The sequence below is a fragment of the Melospiza melodia genome, chromosome 5 (assembly GCF_035770615.1).
Source record: "Melospiza melodia melodia isolate bMelMel2 chromosome 5, bMelMel2.pri, whole genome shotgun sequence".
Lineage (NCBI taxonomy): Eukaryota > Metazoa > Chordata > Aves > Passeriformes > Passerellidae > Melospiza > Melospiza melodia.
Window position 1 is genome coordinate 8,077,762 of NC_086198.1, and position 12,993 is coordinate 8,090,754.

At 38.7% G+C, this 12,993-nt stretch overlaps 1 protein-coding gene across 1 annotated transcript in view; it reads right to left on the reverse strand.

Annotated features, from left to right (window-relative positions):
- Window positions 1-1,926: 1,926 nt before the first annotated feature.
- GALNTL6 (polypeptide N-acetylgalactosaminyltransferase like 6) overlaps window positions 1,927-12,993 on the reverse strand; it is a 430,140-nt gene continuing 419,073 nt past the window's right edge. The window contains exon 12 of the mRNA XM_063156201.1: window positions 1,927-11,109. Within this exon, the coding sequence (XP_063012271.1) occupies window positions 10,942-11,109 (168 nt within the window). The 3' untranslated portion in view covers window positions 1,927-10,941. The remainder of the gene's footprint in view (window positions 11,110-12,993) is intronic.

The following is a 12,993-nucleotide window of genomic DNA, read 5'->3' on the forward strand; positions in this document are numbered from 1 at the left end:
GATCTTGTCCCTGATCTCCTCAGTCAGAGAGTCCTGCTGCCTCTGCAAGGAGCTGCCCAGGCACCAGGATCTCAAAGTGCTCTCACTCTTCCTCATCCACAGACGCTGCAGAGGAAGGAGGGAGGCCAGGAGGTAGGAGCCAGGCTTGGATTCTCTCCTTCTTGACTAGCAGGAACGCATGACAGCATCTCAGCCTGGAAGTGAGAGTCAAAGCAGAAACCAGTCTCCCTGTCTCTCTTCCCAAGCTGAGAAGCTGCATTTGGAGTTGATAAACATGCTCCAGTAACTCTTGTCTCTCAAGATGCAGTTCCTCCTCCTTTCTCTTGTCCCTGCAACAAGTCTTATTACTCTCCTAATACACCCATACCTGCAAGAGCTCTTTAAAGCTTTTTCCTTGAAGGTTTGCACCTGATGTTATCAAAGGTAATTAGATAATTGACACACAATTCACAGAAGGCTCTCTAGTTTCTTTATACATGGTATTTTCCTTGGGCTGTGAACTTTAAATGATGCAAATGGGAAAATTCTCTGTTGTTTTACAGCTTTTAACTTCAGGCTATATTAAAACTAATGCCTAATTGATCTTGATGTATCTAAACCACTTTATTGTTCTCTTAGTAATAATTCTTCTTTCTTCCTAGTTGTTCTCTTGCCAAGGGTTGTGCCTGTAATGTTAATGACTCCAGTCTCTTTAGGGACTCGATGGAAGTTTTTGTTATTTGTCAAAGCCCTCTGACTTACGGTTTTGTTGTTATAATCACTGTTTCAGTGGGAAGATGTTTACCAAATATCTTCAATAGCTTGTTCAATAGAACTGCCTGTAAGAAATTAATCCCAAACAGTTTAAGTGGAAAGGTTAGGTAGAAAATCACAATTTTTTCCCCCGATTGGGCTGTCTTCAGTTTGCATCTGACTACAGTATCCTTTAAGCTCTCTAGAGAAGGAGGAGTCACATTTTCAGTGAATGCTTATAGTTCTCTTAGTTTTGCTAGTTTTGATGTTTAGAGGTCTTTGGAAGCAATGTTCACTTTAACTGCTCCCTCAGAAACAAGTAAAAATTAGATTGTGTCCATTTATCACAACTCTGACACATGCAGTAGATGTCAGGGATGGATTTAATCAATGATTTTCAATTAGAAGTTTTTAGGATAGATGTACAGCACTGAAAAACTGAAGTTTATGGGTATGCGTAAAATTAAGTTTTGTGACTTAAAGAGATGCAAAATAAAAAAAAAAGATAATTCCTTTAAAGATAAATAACATGTAATAATCAACTCTTTCTTCTTTAGTCTTTGAAGATGATTGACTAATACTGTTTTCTATATGACTCAAACTTTTGCAGTTAATCCTCTTTATGAAGATTATGTATTTTATTTTATGTCTTATCAGTTGTAGGTACAAGGACTAGTGGTGCTGGGAATTTCTAGGGATTCCTTTGTTGTTCTTTGTTGGTAGTTTTTTTGGTGTGGAAATGGGACAAATAAATCTTGACTTACATGACTTTTTACTGGAATCAAGTCCTCAAAAACTTTTTCAATGTTTCCTTACTTGTCACTTGAGGACTATTATGTATATACAACTGTTTTCTTCTCACTTGTTTATTTCTCTTATTTAGGTGGCATTTCAAGACATGATTTATAGTATTGCCAGAGCTAACAGTGCTCGTTGTTAAAGGAGATGACTTTGTTTTCTCTTTCTAGTGATATTACACAGTTGGCATGGCCAGTGTTGCAGGAGAGGGAGCAGCAATATGTCCCTGGGCAGCCCTGCAGCTGGCTGGGTTTGTCCACTTCTTCACCCACCCAACAGAGCAGCTTGTTTTAGCAGCAGCAGATGTACAACAAACTGAAAAATTTATGCTGTAGCTTCTGAGAGGTATTTATTCATTCAGATCATGGTAATTTTTTTGAAACTGCTCTTCAGCAATTTTTTGCTTTGTATCCTGCAATGTAATACATCCAAATATAAAATAGAACAGGTGTACAATTTTTATTCCATAGTTCAGGTTCTTAATTACAGTCCAGAAACTTACAGGCATGTGCTCTCTGTAAATCCTTTAAGCATGTCCTGAAAACATTATTTTAATGCATAAAAGTTGGTCAGTTTCTACAGCTGTTGTTTAATAACATCTAAGCCAACTATCTCAGACTAGTCAGCACAGAAGGGTATGTTTTCATTTTACTTATTATAATATATATATTACTAATTGTAGTCTATTGTATAATACTTCAAATGCACACATCTGAAAATATTTCCCCCATTTTTTAGAGAGCTATATTTTTCCTAAATCACAACCATCAAATATTTTGATCTTGTTTCACAGAAAATTAGACAACTCCATCTTACTTTAATTGATCTCTACTATAGCTAGCTGCCTATCAGCTCAGCTCATTTCTGTCTGTCTTGCCTACTGGGACATTAGTCAGTGGTTACACAAAGTTGTCTCCAGTTCTTCTTGGCCCTTTATATATTGTTTATAATAGTTGAATTGCCAGGAAATATTTTGTCCTGAATGTTGTTTAACAGCAAGTGAAGGCTGTAATTCCAGACTCTCAGAAAAGCGAGAGAAATGGATATTTTGCAGGATACCTGCAGGAAAGTGAGTTTATTCACAGAGATGCCTGGAAAACACTCTGACCATCAGAAAGACTAGTTGATAAGTAGAAGCATCTCAGAGGCTCAGAAGGGACCATACATTTCTGTTTTGATACCTAGCACTTGTTAACTCTGTGTGTGTGTGTGTGTGTGAGTGTGGACTGGACTGCTGTGAGGTGTTGAGAGATGTGCAATGAACCACATTACCTGGAGAGCTGGGCAATATAAACCAGCAGAGTTTGAGGTGGAAAACTGCTGGTGAGGCTAAAGTTGGAAGGAATGTACCCCTTGCTAGGATAACAACTGTGCAGAACAATCTCCAACTCCAAAGAAAAGCTTTATATAGCCAGATTTGTATGAAAAACTGGCAGCACAGGCCTGACACATCACTGTCTTTCCAGGTGTAGATTACCAAGGTATGTTTTGATGTAGATCAGTAACTGCAATTTGGAGGCTGATACGACAGGAATAAAGGAAAACAAACTTTAGAATTGTAGAATCATAGAGTGGTTTGGGTTGGAAGGAACCTCAAAGATCATCTCATTCCAACTCCCCTGCTGTGGACAGGGACACCTTCAATTGGACCAGGTTGTTTGAAGCCTCACTTCAACATCTTCAGGGTTGGGGCAACCACAACTTCTCTGGGCAACCGATTCCAGTACCCACTACCCTCAAAGTAAAAAATTTAGCTCTCTCTTTTCCAGGCTGGAAAATCCCAATTCTCTCAGCCCTTCCTCACAGGAGAGATGGTCCATCCCTCTAATTAACTTGATGACCCTGCTCTGCACTTGCTCAAACAGCTCCATGTCCTTCCTGGGTCTCCAGGACTGGATACAGGTGGACTCCACTGCAGGTGGAGTCTCACCGGAGCAGAGGGGCAGAATCCCCTCCCTTGCCCTGCTGACCATGCTGCTTTTGGTGCAGCCCAGGGCATGTTTGACTTTCTGGGTTGTGAGGACAGATCATGTCCATTTAGGGGGTCTTATTTTTCTTTTGCATGAAACCCCCATTTCTTGGCTGAAAATCCTTTGAACAGTTAATTATACAGCCTTTATACTGGTACTCTGGTTTCCTAGCATCTTGTTCAGTGAAAGGGCAGGGTATAACTTTAATCCACATGTTCCGGTTGCAAATAAACCCTGGTGGTGCATAAAGACATAGAGGACACCGGTGAAAGGATTCTCTTCTAGTGGGAAGGAAAAGGTGATGTTTTACTGCCATCTCTGCAGCTGTTACTTTGATAATGGGAATGATTACAGATATTGATTTTCCTGACATGCTGAGGAATAAACTAGACTCCTGTACAGCTGTAAGCAAAAGGCTGCTACACATTGGACAATCTCTCTCTTTTTGTAAATAAGGCCCCTCTGACTCTCTGCAGCTGGACTAGAGGTTAACCTGTACCATGCGCTCGTCACAGATTACACATCCACTTAGATTTGGAATAATGCCTTCAGTTAAAGTTGTCATAACCCCTTGCTGGTTTATTAAAAAAAAAACAGTTAAAAAATAATTCTACTCAGTTTCTTGTATCCATATTAGCTCAACAGGGATAATCAAAAGTTAAAAACTTGAAGTCAAGAATTCAGCTGCTTCTAAACATTTGTACAAAGTATATCCACTGAATAAGATACTTCCTGCTCTTACATCCTCTCCTCTCTGGGCAACATTGAATTTTGAAAATGTATGAAAAGTAGATCACCAGTGCAATTTCTTTTCCCTCGAAGATGTTTGTCTGTCTGTGCTATGAGCTATAACTCTTCCACAGATAAAATCTGTAGTGAGACTGGCCCATACTGACAGAACTTCTCCTCAGGTGCCTTTCTCCTCCCCATCCCTCTGCTAGAACAAGCCAAGTACCCCAAGGCAGAAGGGCTTGAGGCTCTGCCAAGTCAAGATCAAAGCAGCTTTAGTCACTCTTATCTTGAGGAAGGGATCTGCAACAGAAGAAACACCTTTGGCAAAGACCAGAAAGGTGGGAAGAAGGAGGACCAGAATTCTAGCAGATAGCAAGTCAGTAGAAGGGAAGAAACACAAAATAGGAAAAAAAATTCATACAAAAACTGAAATGCATAAAAGAGGCAAATGCTGCAAGGAGCCATGAAGGCAGAGCCACAACATTCTTTAAGGGCTGTATGCAAGGTCCAAAGAGAAACACTTGTTATCTTGATCTGCAAAGGGAGTAGGCAGAGCTACTTCACACTGATCCAAGTTGACATTTCCTAGGAAAATTTAGATAAACATTTTTCTTCTTTCAAAAAAGCCTGAGATAGAGAGAAATATTAAACTGAGGTAAAAAAGTGGACCACAATATTCTGCTTCTACATACTATCTAAAAAGTAGCCTCAGGAACACACACACACCTTTAGTGGAAAACTCAGAACAAACTCAGCGTCCATCAAAGCTTTTCTCTTTTGTGATCATGTATTTCACAATCAATACATTTCAGATTAGGAAGTTCTCCTTATTCTAAATTTAGGTCCTTGCAAAAGGGCTTGATTGCCTCTCAGTTCCCAAACATTTGTGATGGAAATAAAAATGTAAGCCCTGCTATGAAGAGGTATCCAAAATTATCAGTGGCTGACCCTTGTAGGTCATACTTCCTTCACATACAGAATTAAACCTGATTCCTACTTTTTCCCTTTCACCATCTATTTCCTCCTTCCTCTCTCAATTAAACTGCCATCTCCTAATCTCACCATTTGGCCTTTCACCTCCTTGAAAGCTCACAATTCTTGATCTTCTTAATCTAGGATCATTACCATCAATCACTCCTTCAGGCAAGTGAAATCTTTTTTTCACAGAGGGATGCCAGAGGCCTACAGATCTTTTGGGTCGATAATATTGTTTTAGTTCTGGTGCCAGTTGGTTTTTGGCTAAACTGTGCCTAGTGCTATCTTTTGCTGATTAGATGCTCCAGAGTGATCAGCAGAAATTTGCTTGGACTGTGGTTCCTTCCAAGTTGAGTCATTTAGTGGGGAGATCAAGGATTAACTTAATTAAATCAACTAATACTTTCACAGTGTTAGGGATCCTGCTAAGATTAATGAGGACTAAGGTTAATGAGAACCAAGTTTTCCTTTCCTATGTCTTAGTATCTTTAAGATAGTACCACTCACCAGACTTGCCTCACTGCAGCTCCCCTCATATCCTGTACACTGTCCATTATACATATATTTCAATGTCTTATCCATTTGCTTCTCTGAAATGGATCATTCTGAATTTTCCTGCATCTTTTACTGAGTACAAGCTTTTCTGCTGGCCCATTTTCCAAGGCTCCTTCTCATTCATCTATTCCCTGAAGCACCAACCAAAGTGGTTGCACAAAATACACAATTTTCTTTAATTAACCTACTGGACAGTGCTGTGGTAAACACACATTCAGATAAACACAAATTATTATTGTTTTAACCCATGTCCTCTTTGCTCCCCTGTTGTCTGCATTATTTTCATAGGGCCCACTGAAGCACCTACTGCATTGCCAGGTTCTGTAAAAAAGAAAAAAAATACTAAGGTAACAAATCTTAGAAACAAGGAAAAATCTCAAGGCATACCAGATTGCAATGTTTGAATGCAATTTTTTCAGAAGCTCTTCCCAGATTTTTTCTCCTCTGGCACCGTGATGCTAGTAACAAATGCTAGTAACTCCTGTTTCAGAAGTCCTGTCCCAGGAGTAGTACCATTGATGTTACTGATACACTGAAAGAACAGAAAACAACTTCACAGAGCAAATGTATTTTCTGAATGCTGCTGAAGCTTTGGAAATGTGATGCATTTCTCTGAATTTCTCTAGCTAAACTTTCTCATTATTTGTTTTTACATATGTTTCTTACCTTTTAGAGATTTTTTCATATGTTCAGATTTTCTTAAATCCACTGTATAAATCCAGCATAATTCAGAATTATAACAAGGAAATATGAGGAGAGAGATATTTCAGGAGACCTAAGAACAGATTTGTGTATTACATGTGGTTTAAAAAAAAATTGTCAGCAACTAACCACACAAATTCACTACATTTTTAAAATTACAAATCTTAAATAGAAAGCACTACACACTAAAGATTTAATAACTCTATTACTTATTCATCTAAAATTTTCCAGTCAAAAGATACTATCTTAGCAAACATTTAGCAAAGTCTCTTGGTACACTACACATAATTGGTCTAATAATTTTTCTTTGGGTTTTTATGTTACCTTTTGGTTTACATTTCCTAATTTCTAAAGCCTTTTCAAAACTTTCAGAAAGTGCAAGATCTTGAAAATTTTATGTAAAAGCACTCTTGGATCCTTGTGCTTTTTTTTAAGAGAATATGGAACATATTTGGGAGGGGGTTAAACAAAGGAATAAATGAACATTATAATATTAGTACCAGGTATAAAAGTGTTACTCCTGATCACCTTGTGTGGTTTCCAAGGGCTTTGAAATTATTTCCCTAATGAATCTTGATGGATTAAAAAGAAAAATAAAACCATTAATAAAACCATATATGCTGTGTTCTCTTGAAATGCACTGGCTTATCAGCATTACAGATGCTCTTTAAATAGCAAATGGATGCACCCCTGGTGTCAGCCATACTGAAAGCTTGTCAGTACTGCCTTCCTAAAATGCTCCATCTCCAATCCATCCAGGTAGGCTAAAAGAGTCCCCCTGACCTAGTCCCTTGCAGAAGTTATCAGTAAAAACGCAAATGAATTGTGACTATGACTTTTTTTTTTTAACAAAGGTAACATCCATTCCTGCAGAAGTGCCACCTATCTAATCAATTTGGTCAAGCTACTTGTACACGTTTCTTCTATGTGGCACAAGATTTCCCTAAGGTCACTGGAGACATTGATGCCTGGTAAATTGCCAGTAATCAAAGGTTGTTAAGTGCTTGCCAGCTTCCTTTCAAGCTAAGTCTATCTTTATCATGAGGCAGACTTATTTCAGCACCTAGAGACCATTTATTCATAAATGGATCACACTCAGGAATAATGCATTATATCATTAAAATATCCATACTGCTGCAGAAACATTTGTTCTAAAGCAATCTCATTTTTCTGAAATAACACTGTGGCCAATGAAAGTGAAATCTTGTCATGTCTCTGCAACAAGGCTACTCTCCCACACATGAAGGCTTTGTTTCCCAGCTCCTCCCCTCTCCTTTGAGCCCTGTCCCCCAGGGCCTCTGTTTAGCTTAGATTCTGGAATATATGCAGGAAAAGAGATGTTATTTTGGAGTTTTAGTTGCACTTGGAGTTTACTTCAGTTTCTCCAGATGCTCTCTCCAGTTACAGTACTTTGCTGGCCACAAAAAAAAGGCCAGTTAACCTTAAATGGAAAACATTTAGGGTAGATAGTGACGAACTTTCTTAAAGATACAAAGATCTTCTTTTCAGACATCTTGATTAAAGCCATAAAATAATAAATTGAAAAAAACAGAACAAGTCATTAATTGGGGAAATCAGTATAGCTCCACTGAAATGATGGGCCCACATTACTTAATTCCACCCGTGCACTACATTTAAAATATGTTCAGGACTACCTGGTATTAAAAAAAAAATCTGTGAAGAAATTTCATAGTCTTTTGAATAAACGTGTCAGAGTTAAATGCTCCTGGAGAATTATCAGAAGATACATCTCTCCAAGCTATCAAATTGTTCATAAGTTTATTGGCTGGAAAAGATATGGTTGCAGGAAGAATTAGAGAAATTCTGAATGGCAAATTAGTAATGAAATACTCTTATCAGTGGAAACCTTTGGATAACACCCAAGACAGACTTGAACTGAAAGGTAGCGATGATCATTTATTCTTAATAAAAGTTTTGCTGAAGGAGTCCTGTGCAAGGACTGTTTTCTTTCCCCACAATATCTGACTAGCAGTCATATGGACTGCTTTTTGACAAAGACTGCTAGAGTTTACCATTTGTGATCAGCTCCAAGTAAGTGGAAGGCTTCCTTTGGCAGTGTAAGGTGCTGTGCAATATGACTCAGCAAGGGCTGTGGATTTTCTTTGCCCTAAGAGCAGCCTTGTTCCCATCAGACATCTCAAAATCAGACCACTGAGATGCAGTCAGACACTGAACGATATAACCCTACCAATCTGTTCTGCTTTAGCAATCCTCCTTTGCCTCTCTATTCTGGGCATACAGTGCTGCTTCCAGGACTGACAGTTTGGGGCCAGTTACAATCAGCAGCTTGAGGGATGCATTTATATTTGAAGCAGCCATTTTCTTCTTTTCCCAAGCCCTCTTTCCTCATGATAAGAGAGCAAATAAATGATGCTGTGAGCACCTCATCTGGGAAAGCTGAGAGTTTGCAGCGGCTAGGCTGGTTCTGTGTACTGACAGATAAACAAACCTGAAGTATCCTCATACCAGAACCTTACTTCTTCTGTTCCTGAGCACACCATATCTTCAAATTAAATTTAAACAATACCTAAACAAACTCACTTATTCTAAAATCATTAAACGACAACACTGTGGACACATCCCTTTAAATTATTTGAAAGATCTCATCTCTTCAATAACTTGCAGCAATTGCTTAATATATAGGAAATTTCACAATTTCCCCAGTGTACACATCCTGAATGCTACAGGACCTCATTCCCCTCTTACAACTTTCATATGACCTGCAACTACAATATGCTGCCATAAAATAGCACACTGGTACTAGAACCATCCTCTGGATGAAATCAATGCTCTTTGTGCATAAACACAGTTTAAGGAGAAATAAACAAAACACAGTCACTGCACTCCCTTAAAACAGGGTAGATTGCACACCAGTATTTTGGTTAGTCAGCCACCTCGCCAGCAATCAAAATAAGCAACTTAATTACAAATGTTATTTTTGGAACCTGAAAGGAGTTACAGCACAGAGGATGTCATCTATCTGCATTTATAGTGCTTTCATTTGTAAATTCGTCTTTCAAGCAAAAGCCACATATTTACTTGATATAAATTTATACTCACTCTTACCTTGAACAGTCTCAAAGTTATCAGTCACATTCCACACATCAGCATGAACTGAGAAGAACCATTGACACCCTTCCTAAAGTGTTTTAGAGGCCTCTCTCTCCAACAGCATGATAGGTTTGAGGGACTCATCATAATCATCAGTGTGATGGAAGTCTGTGTTACCCTGAATGGTGCCTGTGCCTAAAGTACCAAAATATTGTAATGTGTGACTTACTTGCACTTCTTGTTTCCTCCCTCATGACATGCACAATACCATTCACTTGCTCACTGTGGAAAGTTCACACGATTTCCACCACAGACTTAAAAACTCCAAAACCACCCAACTGATTTCCTGTCAATTTTTCTCTCCACTCCTCTGTGTCAGGAGCACTGCAAGATCTTTTAAGCTGCACTGCAGGGAGTCAACATGCTCTTAGGATGGCAGCATACCAGTATTAATTTGACTAACCTAGTTCAGCATGCAATATGCAATTATTTCCCACTCTCCTCCTGATTTTTTCCCAGCCTATTTTCATTTTAATTTATATATTGGTAAAGATTCTACTTTTAAAAAAGACAGATAGTCCACAAGCCTTCCATTATGCTGCAGCTGCTGCTGTTACATTTGTCACTAAAAAAAAATCTCACCTTGTGTGACAATGGGATTTGAATCACAATTGCTAAATATATCATATATAGAAATTTGATTGCTTTGCTTTATTTTTCCTGAAGGGGGAAAATGTGAGGGAAAAACCGTACAGTTCATTTCATGCTTCACTACAGTGTAATTCTAGACCCTAAGATTTCGACCATTCCTATTTTGGTAAAGAATGGAATGTAAAAGGGAGGTATTTAAAATTAATTGCAGCAGTTCTGAGGGTTAAACCTGCTTAACCCAACCTTTTATTAAGAGAATGTCAACAGAGCATATATCTTGTCTAGGGAGTGCTGGGACATCATTATTCTTCTACCAGCATGTTTAATTCTAAAACCTGGGATTTCTTCAGGTTCCTGTTGGCATCATGCACACCATAAACCCATCCCAAATCATAGCATCTGTTCCGAGCTACTCACTACAGCAGGATTTGACCTGAGAAACTAGAGTTTTGTTTTACTTTATTAACTTGGAGTACTTTTAAACAGTTTTTAAACAAAGTTTTTCCCTTGACCAGCAAGGGAATTTTCAGCCTGAAGTTCTCAGCAGCATCCGGTGAGGCTCTTGGCCAAGTTCTCCAGATACTGTATATCCACAAGGACAGCCTGCTGGCTCTTGCTGTGGCATTTTCTTAATCCTCAGAACAGATTTCCTGGATCTAGGAAATTTAATTCCTGACTCCTTTGACCCAGATGCTGGCAAAAATATAGTCTGCAGTCTGTACGTAAATACGTGTGTTCAATTTTTTTTTTCCTTCTAGGAACTGGCCTTGCTGTTAAATTTTTCTAAAACAGTCATATTAATATGTTCAAAAATCCACTGTTGAGTTTCAGATAAAGGATCACATCTGTTCATGAAAATCTTCTTCTCAGCTGGGTTGCAATCTATGCAGCTGCTGCTTACCGGATGGAACAAAGTTTTGTCCTACAGGAATGAAAAAAAATAGAATTAAGTAGCAAATGCCAAATCATTGGAAGTGTTCTAATTTTACAGAACATGGATTAAGAGAGCCCTGTTTGAAATGATTTTTTGGTCTCTGTGCAGTAACCTTGTGTAATAACAACAGCTATTATTAGAAAGCTGTAGAGAATGGAATTTTCTTCCCTTAGGCTATTATCCTTTATGAAAATGGGGATTCAAGAAAGACCAGATATCATCTGGTCTTTGACTAACAACTGCATAATATAATGAAAAAATAGAATGTCTTTTAATATCTCTGCATTCCACGTATTTGCTTGAAGCCCATTTAAAGCTCTGAACCTGAAAAATTGATTTGTTTGGGGCTTTTTTAGAGAAATCTTGCTCTTGACAGGGTTGTGTTTCTTGGCAGGGGGAGCTTTAAAATCTTCAACTTGGTGAAAACTTTAAAAATGAATTATTAACTGAAGTGGTGGACAGATGGACACAGGATTGATGTTCTCATCCTATTCAATGCCTGTGGCCTTGCTAAGACCAGCCACTGAAATACTCTCTCTCCCAATAAGATGGAAATCCTAACACTGATTTAGCTCCATATGGAGATTTTGTGAGGGCAGGCATGGATTAAGTTGCTTTAAAAAAGCATATTTACGATGATTAGTTTTATTAATTTTACTTCACAAAACTGGAGTGAATAGTAAGTAACCTGATGTGAATCTTGGTGAAAGCAGTCAGTTGAGCAGGTGGTGAGTTGGGAAGTTTCAATATACTTAGTTGATGTAGGCAAGTGTTTTTAGAAAGACAGATGTGGGAGTCATTAGATGGTTTGCAAGTTTCCAGGGACTATACTGCATCTGTTGAAATAAATTTCAGATTACTCTTGGTAAACCACATTCAGGCTTTTCCCCTCCATGCCAATGATTGCCCTGACACTATTTTAATACTAATCCAGGATGTGCCTGCTTGCCCAGTTTGTGATAGGAAAAAAGTCTACTTGTCAAATTGCAATTGATTAAAAACTGACACAAGTACTCTGGGTGCTGAGCAACGATCATAGAAACTTATCTTTAAAAATACTGCACATTCAAAAAACAACAACAACAACAACAAAGTACAACAACAAACAGAAACAGCAGCTATTTAAAACCACTTTGAAAAATTGTTTTTTTTTTTTTTTAATTTATGAAAGATTAAATTCACAGATTTGTGGTTTGTGAAAAAATGGTAAAGTACAATGCCTCTCTTTAAAATTAATATATGCAACAAAGAACCAAGTCAAAAGTACCTTGCGCTCTGGCTGAGGGGGATGGTGTTACATCTGCCTTTCACACTGTTTTACTTTCAGCACTGGCCTTTCCCCAAAAGCAGTGGATGAACACACACTCCCCCACCAGACTGAAATTCAGAGGCATGCCATCAAAGCTGACAGGACCAAACCAAATGGGTAGAGGCCTTTCTCTCATGTTCTACAAGGAGAGCAAGCAGGATACTTCAGCTTGCACAAAGAGGGTAACTGTACTGTGTACAAAACACTACTGTGTCCCTGCTAGGATGAGGTGGGCCTGCAAGAACTGCCAGGCACCTCAGGGGGTGGTGCAGGCATCCATCTGCACCTTGCCAGCTCCTCCTACATAACAAGAGCTTGATGCAGTGGCACTGTCCAAATCCAGGACACAGTGACTGTGCCATGGCCAACCTGCCTGATGTGGGACCTTCAGGAAGGGGGCATATGGCTTTTCTTGCAGTATAGCTGGGCATGAGGGACAGCCAATATATTAGGAAGTCAAAGTTGGAATGCTAGAAGTTTTAATAAGATAGCTGGTACAAGAAGAAAGGAAACAGCTTCAGCACAAAAAGCTTGCTCTGAAAAACACTCCAGACTTTCCAGAA